The 17880-nt window shown below is 55.8% G+C and overlaps 6 protein-coding genes across 6 annotated transcripts; 4 read left to right on the forward strand and 2 right to left on the reverse strand.

Moving 5' to 3' along the window:
* Positions 1–24: 24 nt before the first annotated feature.
* Positions 25–2281, forward strand: M406DRAFT_62438 (uncharacterized protein; the record flags this gene model as incomplete). Its single annotated transcript, XM_040924780.1, has 5 exons — positions 25–104; positions 165–775; positions 832–995; positions 1384–2177; positions 2212–2281. 5 exons carry the CDS (start codon positions 25–27, stop codon positions 2279–2281), a joined length of 1719 nt encoding a protein of 572 aa, XP_040775318.1.
* Positions 2282–3807: 1526 nt separating this feature from the next.
* M406DRAFT_356523 (uncharacterized protein) lies at positions 3808–4597 on the reverse strand. Its single transcript, XM_040923467.1, has one exon. It carries the CDS (start codon positions 4283–4285, stop codon positions 3986–3988), a length of 300 nt encoding a protein of 99 aa, XP_040775319.1. The 5' UTR covers positions 4286–4597; the 3' UTR covers positions 3808–3985.
* Positions 4598–6491: 1894 nt separating this feature from the next.
* On the forward strand, positions 6492–7641 carry M406DRAFT_356524 (uncharacterized protein). The gene has a single exon (XM_040923468.1). It carries the CDS (start codon positions 6556–6558, stop codon positions 7120–7122), a length of 567 nt encoding a protein of 188 aa, XP_040775320.1. The 5' UTR covers positions 6492–6555; the 3' UTR covers positions 7123–7641.
* A 511-nt stretch (positions 7642–8152) lies between these two features.
* On the forward strand, positions 8153–9268 carry M406DRAFT_259440 (uncharacterized protein; the record flags this gene model as incomplete). Its single annotated transcript, XM_040917295.1, has 2 exons — positions 8153–8595; positions 8659–9268. 2 exons carry the CDS (start codon positions 8153–8155, stop codon positions 9266–9268), a joined length of 1053 nt encoding a protein of 350 aa, XP_040775321.1.
* A 30-nt stretch (positions 9269–9298) lies between these two features.
* M406DRAFT_107313 (uncharacterized protein) lies at positions 9299–11607 on the reverse strand (the record flags this gene model as incomplete). Its single annotated transcript, XM_040915232.1, has 3 exons — positions 9299–10750; positions 10868–11074; positions 11165–11607. 3 exons carry the CDS (start codon positions 11605–11607, stop codon positions 9679–9681), a joined length of 1722 nt encoding a protein of 573 aa, XP_040775322.1. The 3' UTR covers positions 9299–9678.
* Positions 11608–14332: 2725 nt separating this feature from the next.
* On the forward strand, positions 14333–17646 carry M406DRAFT_43693 (family 31 glycoside hydrolase; the record flags this gene model as incomplete). Its single annotated transcript, XM_040924227.1, has 3 exons — positions 14333–14957; positions 15059–17142; positions 17233–17646. 3 exons carry the CDS (start codon positions 14333–14335, stop codon positions 17644–17646), a joined length of 3123 nt encoding a protein of 1040 aa, XP_040775323.1.
* Positions 17647–17880: the final 234 nt, after the last annotated feature.

The following is a 17880-nucleotide window of genomic DNA, read 5'->3' on the forward strand; positions in this document are numbered from 1 at the left end:
CGCCAAGTCGCTAACAGTTCAGCGATGGGTGGCTTCAAAAAAGAGGCGAACCGCCGGGTTCGCGATGGCACCGACAAGGGCGGCAGCAATTTCAAGATCAAGGGGTATGCATACTTCCCCTCCTCGTGGATCATTTCTATCTCGTGCTGACCCTGAGCGTCCAGAGAAAACTTCTACCGCACCGCCAAGAAGGTCAAGCAGCTTAACATCCTTAAAGAAGGAAAACCCCAGCGCAACGCAGATGGCAAGATTGTCAAGGCCGCCTCGTACCAGAGCCGCGACGTTCCCAGCGCGCGCGTCGAGCCCAACCGCAAGTGGTTCTCCAACAGCCGTGTCATCAGCCAAGAGTCACTCAGCGCGTTCCGCGACGCCATCGCTCAGAAGGAGAAGGACCCCTACACCGTCCTGCTTAAGAGCAACAAGTTGCCCATGTCTTTGATCCGCGATGGCCAGGACAACAGGATTAATGGGCTCAAGCAGCACCAGGCCAAGATGACGGTCGAGACGTCGCCGTTCGCCGAGGTGTTCGGGCCCAAGTCGTCGAGGAAGCGAGTCAAGCTGAGCGTGAGCAATATCGACGAGCTGGCGGACGATACGGTTAAGAGCTTGGAGACATACCAGGAGAAGCTGGAGGAGGCGAGGCTGCTGAGCGGTGAGCTTGGTGCTGAGCAGGCCGCGGCCGGCGACATGCATCGGGCAGGTGAGGCCGTGATCACGACGGCCGTCGAGCCCATCTTCTCCAAGGGCCAGTCCAAACGTATATGGAACGAGCTTTGTATGTCTTCACACTGGCGTCATATATACACAGACAGTGCTAACCTGATGCCACAGACAAGGTCATTGATTCTTCAGACGTCATCCTGCATGTCCTGGATGCTCGTGATCCTCTCGGAACACGATGTCGGTCCGTGGAGAAGTATCTGAAAGAGGAGGCTCCACACAAGCATCTTGTCTTCATCCTGAACAAGTGCGATTTGGTCCCCGCCAAGGTTGCCGTAAGTCTTTCCCTCGCTGACACGCGCGCGCACTATTCGCACCTTTCAAAAAGATCAACCTGTGGAAAACTTTTTCCATCCCCCAAGTTCTAGTCAGGAAATTTTCCGGCGCCTCGGTGTCTGATGGAATCTGTCTGTTATAACTTGGGGAGAGTGACTTTCATCTCCCAGAATCCCTTGGCTCCGGCCAGGGAGGACAGACGGTCTCCGTTTTGGCTGAACGTCGCGGGAGTGAATTTGTCTCCATTTGAGTTGAAGTCTGCCTCGTTCATCCGAACACATTCCCGTGGATTTCTTAGTAAAGAGGACATACATATCCCGAGCCCAGTGGCTTCTCAACTCTGCATTTCGTCCAGCTATACTGTTCCCAAGGCTAACGACTTGCTAGGCTCAATGGGTGAAATATCTGCAAAAGGACTATCCCACAGCGGCGTTCCGCGCGTCCATTAACAACCCATTCGGCAAAGGATCTCTGATCAACCTGCTCCGGCAGTTCTCGAAACTCCATGCCGATAGGAAACAAGTATCAGTGGGCTTGATTGGGTACCCAAACACCGGAAAGTCGTCAATCATCAACACCCTTCGAGGCAAGAAGGTTGCGACAACGGCTCCGATCCCGGGAGAGACAAAGGTGTGGCAGTATGTGACACTGATGAAGAGGATCTACCTGATCGACTGCCCTGGTATCGTTCCGCAGAACCATCACGACGCACCCAAAGAGTTGCTGCTGCGCGGCGTGGTGCGCGTTGAGAACGTGGAGCACCCAGAACAGTACATACCTGCGGTACTGAACCGAGTGAAGAAGCATCATATGGCGCGGACCTACAACATCAGCGATTGGAATGACGACCACATTCTGTTCTTGGAGACGCTTGCAAGAAAGGGAGGCCGGCTGCTGAAAGGTGGCGAGCCTGACGTCGACGGCGTTGCGAAGATGGTTTTGAACGATTTCATGCGCGGAAAGATACCCTGGTTTATACCACCACCTGTTGAGAGCGACGGTACCGAGGGCGAAGATGGTGCCGCGGAGGCTCACAAGAAGAGAAAGAGGGTCGTCGAGGAGGATGTCGCAGAGGAGGAGCAGAACAAAGAGGATGACGACGAGGATGATTCAGGGGAGGGCGCTGAGGAAGACGTGGGCAGCTCAGAAGAAGAAGCTGCCGCAGCTGGGGTGGATGAGACGTTCGAGGGCTTTGGGAGCGACAGCGCACCTGAGATTTCCGACGACTCCGACTCAGAAGTCGCAGATGATGATAAAGAAGAGGCTGGAGGTGCTCCCTTGGTAGAGGAGAAAGATGAGGAAGAGGCACCACCACCTACGAGACGTTCCAAACGGTTGAGGAAGGCTTAGATGAGGAAATGAAGACATGCGCCACGGTCGGTGGCCATTCACTCTTATCTTTTGACTCTACAATGAGTATCTCTTTGCGTGCTATCATCCTCCTTTCCCCCCCCCCCCCCTCACTTTTGCTCACTTTTGCCCTTCTTTGCCTCTTGCTGGATCCTGTTACAATGATTCAACCTGTCTGCATCGTAATGTGAATTCCCCGTATAATACATGAGCTACACCGGTCCCGAGAGGCCAACAAACGGAGCAACGTCCGGGATGGACGCACGATCTGGCCCCCCTCCCAAACGCTGTTCCGATGGAGCCGAGACGGGTGTGTGGGTCTGTGATAAGGACGTATGTCTGTGCCTGACCGGTGTGCGTGTCTTCCGTCCATTCGGTGCCGGGATGTAACCTCACCGTGTGCTTGCATATCCACACCAGCCATACAGTTTGCACGGCGGGCCCGCCGCTGCTTATGAGCTAGCAGCCAGTGCTGTCGCCCAGCCCTGCGCTCGATCAAACAATATTTGTACAAACATGGGGAAAAGAGGAGAGAAAACGAGGCGAGAGGTACCTGGCAAGGATACACGCGGTCCAAAGACACACAGTGGAGGAGAGGCTGCATTTTGAATGATGTGACAGGTGCCACTTGTCACAAATTGTCTCGGACGCCCATCTTTTTAGAAGGGAGGAGAGTTTTCGTCCCATCCCACCCAACAAATCGCAATCTTGCACCATAGTACAAGTTCTTGTCTGTCTTGTCTCACCTTAACATGCCTGGTACTTTATCATGTTCGTCATGGAAGCCGGGACCACGCTTATCAATGACCCTGCTAGCACACAAACTGTGTCGATGGCCTCGTTGAACAAAGCTGCCAAGGAGACACCAAGAGCGATAGCGAGCACTGTAATGGTATTGGCCGGTTCTTGCTACGTATCTGGCTGCGCTTTTTCCCTTCTTCTTTCCATCACCTCCAATTCAGTCAATGTTCTCGTCAGCACAACTTGATGGGTGCAAAGTTGTATTCTGGGCTGGAAGACACAAGATGTGCACGGGCTTCGTTGTGATTCACTGACCAGGGTCGCCCTCTCCTGTGAAGGGCCATTTTACGGAACTTGTCACAGCGGTCAAGTGAACAAGCGACAGGGGCTTGGAGGGTTCCACCTCTGGCGGGTGCAGGGCTGCTGTACTGCACTGCACTACGCACCGCAGTACGTACCACAAGTAGCTATTGTGGAAGGTTGACCCCCGCATCCTTACCCTTTCCAGGCGGTTGATAGTGGCTTGGCTGGCTTGTAACGGGTCAATCGCGGGTGCTTGCTGTGCTTGGGGGTGGCAGGAGCAGGTCATCACTTGCTTTTGGTGACTGGGAACCTCACCCACCTTACTTTCCCATACCAAGCTACTCCCAACGGCCTCCGTCTCCCTCTCGTCTTCTCTTCTTTCTCTTTCTCTCTCTCTCTCTCTCTTTCTTTCTGCTCCCTCATCACTTTATTTGTTTTGCCTCTCCGCAAAATCAACAATTCCACCACATCGCCATCGTCGCCACCACCCTCACCACCCATCTACCCCCAAAAACAACCAACACACGCTATTGTCGTGTCCAGTTCTCGCCTCTGCTGCTCTTGCTGGCCCAACCTGACTTCGATGAAGGAAACTTCACCTGACGGACCGTATATAGATCGCCTTCGTTCTTGGGCAAGCTCCAAAGTTCATGGCGGCAACCGTAGCACGGCGAGACGACCTGGCCACCACCACCCTGATCCCTCTCTGCTCCCCGTAAGCAACGATCGAACCATCTCGCACTCGTCCTCGCAGGCCTCCACCACCCTCGCGCGGATCGCGACCAGTTCTACCAGTAACAATGGCGGCCCCATCCTCCTCCCCTCGGGCGCCGATGGCGTGCTGCCCGCTGGAGTTGAGGAGGGCGGCGGACTTGGAAGCGGCAGAAACCTCCATCAGAATTCAGGACCGCATAACGGTCCTGAAGGAGGCCCGCAGCCCTCTCCATCTCCGCAAGCTTCGAGGAAGGGGTCTCAGCTAGGGGTGGATGCCACCACCCCCGAGACCGCTACCACCTCCACCACCACTACCGAAAAGGCCCAAGAAGACCAAGAGGATGGACAGAGCGAGGTCAAGCAGCCCAGCCTTCTCAGGAGGTTTCTCGCCACCTGCAGAAAGATCCTCTTCCACAGTTGGCTCAACGTCTTGCTCGTCTTCGTGCCCGTCGGCATCGCCGTCCAGTTCGTCCCCAACGTGAGCCCAGCTGTGATCTTTGCCATGAATGCCATCGCCATCATCCCGCTCGCTGGCCTCCTGAGCCACGCGACCGAAACAGTGGCACATAGGATGGGCGACGCCATTGGCGCTCTGCTCAATATCACCTTCGGCAATGCTGTGGAACTTATCATCTTGTACGTTACGAGCACATGGCGTTCATGCCAGGGCCGGGTCAGCCGGGCTGGGGTAAAGCAAGTCTCATAAGTGGGACTCCCCAAGGGCTATCCCGACCTGGTGGCTGACTGGCTCTGGCCCTTCGTCTTTCTTCTTTTTGAATTTCTTCATCTCACGAAGGTTTGATTCTCTTTATAGACAGCATTGCTGACAAGTCCAATAGCATGTATGTGTGCCTTACTAGAGTAAACCATGACAAGAAAGACAGAGAGACAAGCCTTCGGGTCATCCTCAGATCAATCGCGTCCCGGGGCCCTAGATCCACCCCTATGAGTATCGTCTGCTCTCCCTGCAGCGTTGCGAGCCCATCAGTGCCTCTTACCTTGACCACACACCTTTTTGCTCACTAACAACTTGTTCTTACAACGCTACAGTATTGCGCTTGTCAAGGTATGATAGCCTTCTTGTCGATTGTTTCTAGGTCTTTCAGAAAGAAACTAACAAGATTCTCTAGAATGAAATCAGTATTGTTCAAGCATCCCTCTTGGGATCTATTCTGGCCAACCTGCTGCTTATTCTTGGAATGTGCTTCCTCCTTGGAGGTCTTCGCTTCCGCGAGCAGGTAAGGAAATTGCCTTCGTTCAGGGCCATAGCGAACCACGGGAAGTGCTGACCGCATCGACAGATTTATAACAGCACAGTCACTCAGATGAGCGCTTGTTTATTAAGTCTGAGTGTTATTAGCCTTGTCTTGCCGGTATGTCTCACACACACGCTACTACACGTCTCTATGCGCTGTGCGTATGCTAATAGCGCCTATAGACAGCGTTCCACGCCTCGTTCAATGACACCACGTTGGCAGACGCACAGTCTCTCAAGATTAGCCGCGGAACTAGTATCGTACGTCCCTATTGAGGGCTGCCCGCAACTCTTTTGATCCTTCGTGCTTCTTCTCACATGCTCAACAGGTTCTTCTCTTGGTCTACGTGATCTACCTGGTCTTCCAGCTCAAGTCACATGCGTACATGTACGAATCCACGCCGCAGGAGGTCATCGACGCAGAGGCGACCCCTGGCCCGGCCGTCGCATGGTTCGACTCCTCCAGCAGTGACGATAGCTCTTCATCGTCTTCAGACTCGGACTCTTCTGGCCGTTCTAGAGAAACCATGTCCAAGAGGATGAAGCGCATGGTTCGTCATCCGCGCCGGCGCAAGTCGAGCATGGCATCTGTGGACACCATGGACACGGGCCCACTCCGAAGCAGGCTGTCGCCTGGGTCCGACGCGAGCCCCATGACGGAGGACGGCCCACCTACTGAGCAGCCCACACGTGGTCTATCCCTTACTGCTATGCGGACTAACTCGTATGATGACGCCGACTCTTCGACCGATGACGAACGGCACAGACGCCGGAGGAGAAAGTATAAGCGGTCTTATAAACGTTCCAAGAAACAACTCAGGAAGCTTCACTCGCACTCTCACGGCGCGAACAGCCCGACGGAGGAGACTATCGCTGAGGTTCCAGAGACTGCCGAGAAGAAGTCTGTTAACCCCGGCGAACCCCGGCGTGTGGACTTCGCCGTCGGTAACGCAGGGCAGGATCATGTTGCGAGACCGTCTGGAGAGGGCCTGACAACCAAGAGGCCCTTTGATGCGCTTTTGGCCCTCAAGCCCGTTGCCAGGAATCTGACGCCGACGGTCTTTGCCCAACCGCCCAACACAACCGTGATGCCGGCTGTGCCCACTGGCCCAGTCCCTCGCGTGCGCTACGGGATCCGACGCACCAACTCCCTCCCTGGTCGCCTGAATGAGCAGCAGATCCGCGCACCGGGCGCCATGCTGCCCTCGCAGATCTCTGCCCAGGCCATCGCAACCGCCACAGGCACAGCAAAGCCGGAAGATCCCTTTGCAGACGACCTCTCGCGTGTCAGCGCCATCTTGTTGCTACTCGTTAGCACGGGTCTGGTCGCTGTCTGTGCCGAATTCATGGTGGACTCGATCAACGGGCTGGTGGCGACAAGCTCCATCAGCGAGCTCTTCATCGGGCTGATCATCCTGCCGATCGTGGGCAACGCGGCCGAGCACGTCACGGCCATTACAGTTGCCATGAAGAACAAGATGGACCTGGCTATTGGTGTGGCCGTCGGAAGCTCCATCCAGATCGCCCTGTTCATGACGCCGCTGGTGGTGATTATCGGCTGGTGCATGGGCAGGGAGATGACCCTGTTCTTTACGCTGTTCGAGACGGTGTGCCTGTTCGTGTCGGCCTTTATCGCCAACTTCCTCGTCCTCGACGGTCGCAGTAATTACCTAGAGGGCGCACTCTTGTGTGCCACTTATGTAATTATCGGACTGGTCGCCTTCTTCTACCCTAGAGAGGCGCAAACAAGCATCTGGGGCTAAGTCCATTGGTGGCTTTTGTTCTAGTTGAAAGAGGAGGAGGAGGAGGAGCAAGTGCGAAGACATGTAACGGGAGACTGTCATGAAGACAGCAATGTGCGCGCGAGCACTGGAATTCTTTTTCTTATGCACCACCCTCTTGGGAAGAGGGAAATTGATGATGATGACGACGATGACGAGGAGGTCTGGGAGATTTGTCTGTGGGAGGTTGGTGAGCGAGTTCCAGGAATGATGTGAAGAGGGTTCTTGGTTCTTCGCATGGATACGCTGCTTGCGCGCGTGCGCGTGATCTACAGATTGTATTCTCTACTTCTTTCATGACTGTTTTGTTCTTGTTTTCATTCGAGGATCTGAACAGATGCCCAACTCATCTGGGATGGGGGAATGTGGTTTTGGGTCAGATTATATCTAAAGGCGCACCTGGTCAAAGGCCTCACAGATTGACAGCATGCATAGATGGCCGAGGGCGCTCCTTTTTACTCTCAAGGAATCACCTAACTAAAGTCACTCGTTATTTGTTTTATTTGATTCTTGGACCCTGAAACTGCTGCTTCTTGTCATGCTGTGTAATAACCCGCGACACAAATCCCTGAGTGATCAGTCACTCTTTGGGGAGAGACTATAAGAGAGTATATGTGGACCATCTCACATGAGGCCGCCCTCTCCTTTCCCCCTGAGACAGGATATGTATTTTATCGTGACATTTCCAAGAAGAGAAGTCACCCATAATTGACTGCTTGAGATCTCGATCAACCTAGTGAATGGGATCGGATGACGACAGCTCGCAGACTGACGACCAGCTGGGGCGTGATTGGTAGTGTGTATTGGCGTGTGTGAGACGAATGGCTTGGCGGCCGACGTTGGGTTGGGTTAGCACAAGAGCACTGCCCTCTCTCGCCCTTTCCCTCTCCCTCCCTCCCTCATCTTACTTTCGGCTTTTAGAAATCTACATCTTCTCAACAGCATTTACCCTGGGACACAAGCCAATGCTCGAGGTTGCGAACAGGGCATTCAGAAGAAGCAGCCGCCCAAGATGGGGTTATTTAAATCCAACAATCCTTTCCGCCACGCCGCGTCCAACGCAGACAACAATGACGACGATGACATAGGACCCCCTCCAGGGCCACCACCCTCTCACACCACCAGCACAAAAGGTTCAGGTGACTATGCCCCTCCTCCTGGACCTCCTCCAGGTTACCATCAACAGGAGCAGCAGCAGCAGCAGGAGCAGCAGCAGCAGTACGACTGGCAGTCCGTGCCCCTCCCCGAGGACGACACCTCCAGCTACCCACCACCCCCAGCGCTGTTCGGCGGACACGACCGCAGCTGGGCCACCAACGCGACCGAGACACAGGCGGAGGAGGGCGAGAAGTGGTGCCGACGATACACGCTGCTCCCTCCCACGCCGGACCCTCGGCACCCGGCTCTGTCGGCCGCTCCCAGGCTGGTCAGGCCGGCGGCTCATACCTTTAGCGGGTCCATCACCTCGCAGGGTAGTAGTAGGCCAGGGAAGGAGAAGGAACACGCCGCCCACCACAGTCACCACAACACCACCACGGGTGGTGGTCTGCTCTGGGCTGTCAGGACCGACAGGCGCTGCGGCGACAGCTGCATCACCGCCCAGCCCCCCGTCTACGTAGCTCGGCGCGACGACCCGCGGGTGACGGGACGGGCGAGGACGGTGTACTGGGAGGTGGTGGTGCGGCGGGACCTGGGCGCAGACGCAGCGCTGGGGTTGGGGTTTGTGGCGCTGCCTTATCCTCCGTTCCGGATGCCGGGGTGGCATAGGGGGTCGCTTGGGGTGCACAGCGATGATGGGCATCGGTATGTGAATGATCTCTGGGGCGGGGATGACTTTGTGCAGCCGTTTGGGGGGAAGGGGGTTGTGGGGTTGGGGATGCGGTTTTCGTCTGCTGGTGCTGCAGGAGGAGGAGGAGGAGGTATCGAGGTGGAGTGCTTCATGACGAGGAATGGAAGGGTGGAGGGGAGGTGGGATGTCAATGGGCCTCGAGACGCACAGAGGGATCGGGAGCCGGAGGGCGTGCAGGGGTTTCATGATCTTGTGGTTGCGGTGGGCGTGATGGGAGAGGTGGATGTGGAGGTTGTTTTGGATCCGGAGAAGTGGATGTATAAGGGTGTGGAGGACTAAAGAAAGACAAATAGAGGGCTGAAAGAAGAAGACAGAGAACAAGTGTGACAAATTGTAGTATCTCGATCATACAACCTTCTCCTCCCTCGTGTGTTGATTTCTATTTCAGCTCTATTGTGGATTTCTATGCCACTTTATCGTATACTGCATATGCAAAAGTAGATGTGTGTGTGTGTGTGAGTGAGAGAGAGAGGGAGAGAGAGAGAGAGAGAGAGAGAGAGAGAGAGAGAGAGCCTCCATGTCCTGGCTGCCATCTTCTTCTTGTTCATGATGTCCCTCCATTCCAGCAATCACCCAAGCAAATAAACTTTATGTAATAGAAGAACAAAAATATGAAAGCCAAGGCATGCTCTGCCAACAACGGCAATCAACCCCACTCCACCCCCCCCCCCCCTCTCTTGGCCCTATTCCTACTCTGCCGCTCTTCCTTCGCCAGTCTCATCAGCAGATAAGGACGAAGAAGACGACGAAGACGTGTCCAACCCCACAGGCCTCTTCGGCACCCTCACCAACAACAAGAAGCCCAAAACAAGACAGACCAAGCCGGCCAGGCCGAAATACGGCAACCCGACCCAGCCCCCGCCCAGCCTCATGCCGATGGAGAACAAGCCGGCCAGCATGGGCTGCGCATAGACGCCGCCCAGGATCTGCACCATGCCGACGACGCCAAAGACGCGCGAGCGGTGGGCGGGGGCGACGTAGAAGCTCATCAGGCTCTTGGCGAGGCTGGCGTAGGCCATGCCCAGGGCGAGGAGGGCCAGGCCCACGATGAAGAGGGCCAGGGTCGGGGCGGCGCCCATGACCAGGGCGGCGAGGACGGTGATGGTGGCGCCTAGGCGGGCGAGGGCGGCGTCGCGGTGCTGCTCGTCTGCTGGGCGGAAGAAAGAGGAGGAACGGGGGGTGGTGGTGGTGGCGGCAGGGTTGTTGCGCATGAGGAACCGGCAGAGCCAGGGGAGGAGGACGAGGGATTGGGCCATGGAGGCGAGGCCGAAGGCGGTCTGCACGTAGCCTCCTTGGAAGAGGCGGAGGCCGAAGCGCTTGGAGATGAAGAGGGCCATGAAGGAGGTGGTGGAGGACAGGACGGGGAGGTCGGCGGCGCAGGTGAGGAGGAGGAGGACTAGGGAGGGCGGGGAGGTGAAGATGGAGAGGGAGGTGCGGAGGCGGTGGCGGAGGGAGGAGTACGAGAAGGAGGATTTGGGCTGTTTTCGAATAGATGAGTCCTCGTCGGCATCGTTGTCGTCGTCATCATCATCGTCGCTGCTGTTCTGCTCCGTGGTGGCGGAGGAGGAGAAGGAGGTTGTCGAGGGTGGGTGTTTTGCATCGGGGATGAAGAGGACGAGGAGGGCCGAGGAGCCGATCAGAGCTATGCCTGTGATGTAAGGTGGCCAGGGCCCCAGCCTGGACATCATGAAGGAGGACAAGGTCGGGGCCACGAGATTGCCGCAGACGGTGACCATGTTTTGTTTCAAGAACACCACGGCCCTATCCAAGGAAAGTCAGTCAGTCTCTCTATAATAGACGTACTCACTGCTGTTCCACGTCTCATCCTGCTTGTAGAGGTGGAGAAGAGAAGAAAGAAAAAGAAAGAAAAAAACGTACCTCTCTTCCTCACTCGAGGCATCAGCCAGCATAGCCAACAACATGGCCACAGCAACCGGATTCCCACCACCGATAAAGGCACCAAGGCACTCCAGCCAGACCAGACGAATGGGAATAGCACCACCGAACGCGAGGACGATGAGGGTCCACAGGCTGCCCAGCATGATTCCGGCCAGGGAGAGGGAGAGAACAAATTTCCGACCAAGCCTGAAGATCCAGGTCAGCAATCATCATCATGATTCAACGACAAGAGGTGGGATAGAAAGAAAAAGAAAAAAAAGTCAAGTAAGCACGCACCTGTCAGCCGCCGAGCTCCACGGGTATGCATTCAAAAACCCCGCGGCCGCCGTCAGCGCGCTCGAGACGGCAATGATCTGGACCAGCTTGCTCTGGATCGGCTCCAGCTTGCACTGGCCCTCGTCAATGGGCGCATACACCGTCGCCGCCAGCAACGACGACCGACGCTCCTCGTAGTAGGCGTGGCACAGGACGTCCTCGGTCAGACGCGCGACGGGAAGATTGAGGAACCCGCCCGAGGCAGAGGCCATCAGGTTGCCCAGCAGGAGCATGTTCCTGATGATCCTGTCTGTACGAGCAGCCCGGGCCTCCTCCTCGGCCCGGCCGATGGCGGTGGCGGATCGTGACGGGGGGCGAGGACGGCCTCCTGCTGGTCCGGCGCCCAGCAGCGGCGTGGCCTCGGTGCCCCCGTCGATGGACTCGCGGAGGGTGGTCTCAGACATGGCTGATGGGAGAAGAAGGAGTAAGAGAATGAACTGAGGGAGAGAATCTAAACTAATGATGCCATGATGATAGAAAAGTTTTTTGAGAAATAAGAGCCTGAGGTTGGTCTTCTTTTTTTTTTTTCTTTTCTTCCGAGGGCGGAGATGAGATGTCAAGAGATGATATATAGATAATAATCAAGGGATGTCACCACCTCATCCACTCCTTCAAACACATACACGCTCTCTCACACATAAACAGAGATATCCTCCCTCGGCCCGCCAATGGGGGAGTTCCTGGCCCCTGCTGGGCGGGTCTCCCATACGTTGACACCAGACATAAGCACGGCGCGGGAATGCCCCGCCTTTCCTGCAATCTTATCAATCTCGCAATGCTTTTCTCCCTCCTTCTCTTCTTATCCCCCCACGGTCTTTTACCTGTACCATAAGGAAATATGAACCAACCCACTCCATTGTTGTCAGATGACGTGTTTAGTAAGAGAAACAATCCCCGGAGTATTTTATCCGGATGGGATGGTTCGCATTTCCCTATGCAAGGCCATATATCATCGAGATGTTTGTATGATTAATAAGAATATGTGGTGGGTCAGCGAGACGTGGACGAGGTGCGCGGCTAGAGGCGTAAAAATTCCCTGCGCGGTGACGATGGCTTACGTTCGGGTTTTGATGAGGTTGGCACTGGTTATGGCATGCCAGTCTTAAGTATCACTGGAAATAATTTAATGCAGTGTTTGTCATGTTTCCTTTCTTCTTCTCTTCTTTCCTTCGCATCATTTCCTAAGCATGTAAATCTTGCCGTACGAATCGGTCTTTGCTAGGCAATCCAATTTACAGGTTGGCGCTCTACTCTACTTGCTTTTCTGGCAGCCTTCATCTTTCTTTCTTTTCTTTTTTTTCTTCTTTTTTTCATTCTTTTTTTTTATTATTCATTCTTGATCTGTTCCCTGCATTTACATATTCTCTTCCTCTTTTACTTATGTCACTATGATTCTTTTTTTCTCATATCAGGGAAGGGGTTTCATCCGAGGAGCCAAGTCGTCTACTCGGCAGCCTCAACTTGTCCGTACGCCTAAACACGAAGCATAGCATGAGAGGGATGAGCGTGCTGTTGCACATCTCAGCCAGATCACTTGACCTCGCTTCACCTTACTATTACGTATCCTAGTAGAGGACGTAAATGAGTTGTGCCACTTTCAATTGGCCCTCGCACAATATTTGAGTCCACAGGGTGATGGGCTCAACTCACTCATTCCAACGAGATGAATTACGCAACTTGATTGATCGACCGACTCCTCGTCTGATTCCCATTCTGAGGGCATTGACGAAGCAACGTGCGCATGGAACTTGAGAGGCTATGGGTCCGCTACACAGGAGCTTGTCAGCCAGCCAAGACTCAGTGCCAGGCGTGACAATCACAGTCTTCCTGCTTTTCTTTTCATGTGGTTGGAAATATAGTGCAAATCGCCGAGAAACTCCCACAACAAGTATATTCATCCAAAAGAAAGATGTACACAGCATGGTAACACAACCTAGAGTCCCACGTGTCAGTATGTACACTCACTATGGTGACACTATTACCACGGTACATGAGCTGCGAGTAACATATACTTGCGAGGACAGGAAGTACACGTCAATCGGGTTCGTCACGAATACCTAACCTCTCGAAGAGGAGGCAAGGGAGTGTGCCTTGGACAACGATATTCCACCGACCATATGAGCGAGAATAAAGCGAACAATGATCAGCACGAGTGACAAAGAGAAAAGCCAAGAAGGCAAAGAGGAGAGAGTTTAGGTTAAAGAAAAAGAAAATAGAGTCACACACAGACCATGTCGGCAGCATTGTGGCAGCATTGTGGACCAGCACAGAGACAAGATTTGCGGGGGAACCTGGACCTAAACTCCAAGGCGTTAAAGCCTGTTTACTTCACCAGGTCCTTTCCCCGATATTTGTTCCTTTAAGCTTGGGAGCAAGTTGGGGTAAACTCCACGTCTATACTACTAAAAAGGGTTCGTCGCTAGGATTTTTCGGTACCTAACCGTTGCGTCTCCATACTTTTGGTGCCTATGGTTTGGCCTTGGCTGCCCTCTTTTGGGAGCCCCCCTCCTTGGGGAACCCTTGATGGTCGGCCTTGTGCTCGCTCGAACCCAACCACTTCCAGATCGCGGGGAAGAAAAGAGAAAGCAAGATCTATTATAGTTCCCTGCACGAGCCCTTGCTAGAAGCCCGCTCGTCCTGCAGAAGAATCGGCCCGTCAACAAACACACAGCCCAGTGCATGGCTTGTTTTGTTGGGCCGACACTTTTGAGGCTGGGGGTGAGGTCACTGGTGTATAGGCTACCTCTGGCTGGCCGACGACATACGACGCCACAAACCCCTCCTGCTACGATAACCTTTGCCTATTGAAGACGAGGTCTCATGATCGTCATGGCCTCCTCCTCCTCCTCCTCCTCCTCCTCTTCTTCCTCCTCCTTCTTTCTGGGCGCCGTGTCGTGGGCCGAGGATCGTCTAGGGCCATCTTTGCTTTCAGTATTTAATCCCCTCGACCCCTTGGCTGTCCTCGATCTCCTCCTTCTTTTCTGTCTCTGCCTCTGCCTCTGCCTCCTCCTCCGTCTTCTCCCCTCCCCCAACCCAAAACGCACCTTGTCCTCGAAGCTCACACCATATGTGAGCGGCATCGTGATGGCATATGCACTCACCCGTCTGGCCCTATGGGGCCTGTGTCCCATGGTGCTAGCCCAGTCCTCCTCCACCCTCACCACCGGGTCCACGGAGACAACCACAAGCTATAGGGCCATCTTCACTGTCCCCTTTGACTCAGATGACGGCCAGACGCTGCTGCCAAACATCAATGACCCCGAGGCTGTCGATGTGCAGACCGTGTGTCCAGGATACACAGCCTCCAATGTGCAGACTTCGGACACGGGCCTGACCGCCGACCTGGACCTGGCCGGAGCTGCCTGCAGCGTCTATGGAAACGATGTTGCCAACCTGACCTTGACCGTCGAGCACCAGGACACAGGCCGCCTCAACGTTGCCATCCAGCCTCGCTTTATTGGCTCTGACAATGAGACCTGGTTCCTCCTCCCAGAGGCCATTGTACCCAAGCCAACCTCAAGCGGCGGCGCGAGTTCCAGCAACAGCGATTTTGAGCTGTCCTGGACCAATGACCCTACCTTTGCCTTTACCGTGACCAGAAAGTCTACTGGGGATACCCTCTTCACCACCAACGGCAGCAAGCTTGTCTACGAGGACCAGTTTGTCGAGTTTGTCTCGCCCCTCCCGGAGAACTATAACCTGTACGGCCTGGGAGAGACCATCCACGGCTTCAGGCTTGGGAATAACCTTACGAGTGAGTAATACTTAAGATTTATATCTATCTGGCTCGCTGAAGCAGCTGGCTAGCTGGCCAATCTGAAAGGGGGGATCACGAGCTGACACCTATGACAAAAGGGACCCTGTATGCCGCTGATTCTGGTGACACCATCGACTACAACATCTATGGCTCGCATCCCATCTATCTCGACACCAGGTATTTCTCCCAGGGCGAGAACGGCAGCCTCGCCTACGTGGCCAACGCCACCGACACCTCTGCTCAGTACACGCCCTACACCCACGGCGTGTTTCTGCGGAACGCACACCCCCAGGAGATCCTGCTCCGTCCTGAGGGCATCACGTGGCGCACCCTGGGCGGCAGCATCGACCTCTACTTCTACTCGGGCCCGTCAGCAACGGCTGTCGTCCAGGACTACCAGACCAGCACCGTGGGCCTGCCTGCCATGCAGCAGTACTGGACCTTTGGCTTCCACCAGTGCCGCTGGGGCTACCAGAACTGGTCCGTCCTGCAGGACGTGGTCGACAACTTTGCCAGATTCAACATCCCCCTCGAGACCATCTGGACGGATATCGACTACATGAACCAGTACAGGGACTTTGACAACGACGCCATACGGTTTGGCTACGCCGAGGGCGCCGAGTTCCTCTCCAAGCTGCATGCCAACGGCCAGCACTACATCCCCATCGTGGACTCTGCCATCTACCACCCGAATCCGGAGAACGCGAGCGACGCATATCCCATCTTTGACCGTGGCGTCGATGCCGGTGCCTTTATGCTCAACCCAGACGGCTCTCTGTACATTGGAAGCGTCTGGCCCGGCTACACTGTGTTTCCAGACTGGGTGGCGGCCTCGCTGGGCACCACCAACGGCACAGGGGCCTTCAGCTGGTGGACGGACGAGATGTCGCGCTGGCACCAGAACGTCTCGTGGGACGGCATCTGGATCGACATGTCCGAGGTCAGCTCCTTCTGCGTCGGCAGCTGTGGCAGCAACAACGTCTCGCTCAACCCGGTCCACCCGCCCTTCCTGCTTCCTGGCGAGCCGGGAGATGTCATCTACGACTACCCAGAGGGCTTCAACCTGACCAACGCCACCGAGGCCGCCACCGCGTCCTCCCTCAGCGCATCACAGTCCTCTGCCGCAGCAACATCAACGTCGTCGTCCTCGCCCTCCTCCTCCTACCTGCGGACGACGCCTACACCGGGCAGCCGCAACGTCAACTACCCGCCTTATGTGATCAACAACGTCCAGGGCGACCTCGCCGTGCACGCCGTATCGCCCAACGCCACCCACCACGGCGGCATGCTAGAGTACGACTTCCACAACCTCTTTGGGCACCAGATCCTCAACGCCACGCACCAGGCCCTGCTGGCCGTGTCCCCCGAGAAGCGGCCCTTCATCATCGGCCGGTCGACGTTTGCCGGCACAGGCAAGTGGGCGGGCCACTGGGGCGGCGACAACTACAGCCTCTGGGCGTACATGTTCTTCGCCATCCCGCAGGCGCTGGCCTTCTCGCTCTTCGGCATCCCCATGTTCGGCGTCGACACGTGCGGCTTCAGCGGCAACTCGGACATGGAGCTGTGCAGCCGGTGGATGCAGCTCAGCGCCTTCTTCCCCTTCTACCGCAACCACAACACCCTCTCCGCCGCCCCGCAGGAGCCCTACCGCTGGGCCGCCGTCATCGACGCCACCAAGGACGCCATGGCCATCCGCTACAGCCTGCTGCCCTACCTCTACACCGCCTTCGCCCACGCCCACGACACGGGCAGCCCCGTCATGCGCGCCCTGGCCTGGGAGTTCCCCGCCGAGCCCTGGCTGGCCGCCGCCGACAGGCAGTTCCTGCTGGGCCCCGCCCTCCTCGTCACCCCGTGCCTGGAGCAGGGCGCCTCCACCGTCGACGGCGTCTTTCCCGGCTCTGGAGACGGCGCCACCGTCTGGTACGACTGGTACAACCAGACCGCCGTCACCGGCGTCGCCAGGGGCCAGAACGTCACCATTGCGGCGCCCCTGGGCCACATCCCCGTGTACATCCGTGGCGGCAACGTCGTGCCCACACAGGCGCCTGGCTTGACCACGAGCGCGAGCAGGCAGAACCCTTGGGGCCTGCTGGTCGCGCTGGACCTGACGGGGAGCGCAAACGGGACCTTGTATCTGGATGATGGCGAGAGCGTGACGCCCAACGCTACCACATGGGTCACGGTAAGTTCCCTTTTGCCTTTCTCCTTCTTTGTTCGAAATTGTCAACTACTAACACTGTTTCCTTTTTTTTTTTTTTTCCCTCCAAAAAAGCTATCTGCCACGAGTACATCCCTCACGGCCACGCCCTCGGGAAGCTACGAGGACACCCTCCCCCTGGGCAACGTCACCGTCCTGGGCGTCTCAGCGGATGTGACCAACGTCACACTAAACGGGCAGGCCATCAGCAGCAGCGGGTGGTCCTACAACAGCGGGTCACAGCTCCTCAGCGTGACCGGGCTGAGCGACCTGACCTCGAACGGGACCTGGAATGAGGGCTGGACACTGAGCTGGGGCAGCGGATCCGGGTCTGGGTCTTCCAGCGGCTCGGGCTCGGCGGCCACGGCTACTGGTGGCTCAAGTGGCACGACGAGCACGCCAGTGAGCACTTCTGGAGCTGGGCGGGTGAGAATGGCGTCTGTTTTCACACTCTTGGCTGTGTTTGTCTGTGCGGTGGTTGTGTTGTAGTTAATGGATAAAGGACCCTCAGCAGGTAATGATTGTTTTGTTGTAAAAGGAATCATGAAAGGCCTCTTGGTTATGAGAATGATGATGACTTCAAATATCCTGGATATATATTCTCACAAGATACTGCCCTGATCAAACTATCCAAGAGAACCAGCTGCCAGTAGATGACGCGGTCGAGATCACCGTCAGCCTCCTCAACAACTCGCCTGACACTTTTGCTTGTTGTGTATTATG

This window comes from Cryphonectria parasitica (genome assembly GCF_011745365.1).
Source record: "Cryphonectria parasitica EP155 unplaced genomic scaffold M406scaffold_5, whole genome shotgun sequence".
Classification (NCBI taxonomy): domain Eukaryota; kingdom Fungi; phylum Ascomycota; class Sordariomycetes; order Diaporthales; family Cryphonectriaceae; genus Cryphonectria; species Cryphonectria parasitica.

Bases quoted from the DNA above. Each gene is read 5' to 3' on its own strand.
- M406DRAFT_356524 (XM_040923468.1), top strand. From the start codon at position 6,556: ATGCTGCCCTCGCAGATCTCTGCCCAGGCCATCGCAACCGCCACAGGC.
- M406DRAFT_356523 (XM_040923467.1), bottom strand. From the start codon at position 4,285: ATGGAGGTTTCTGCCGCTTCCAAGTCCGCCGCCCTCCTCAACTCCAGC.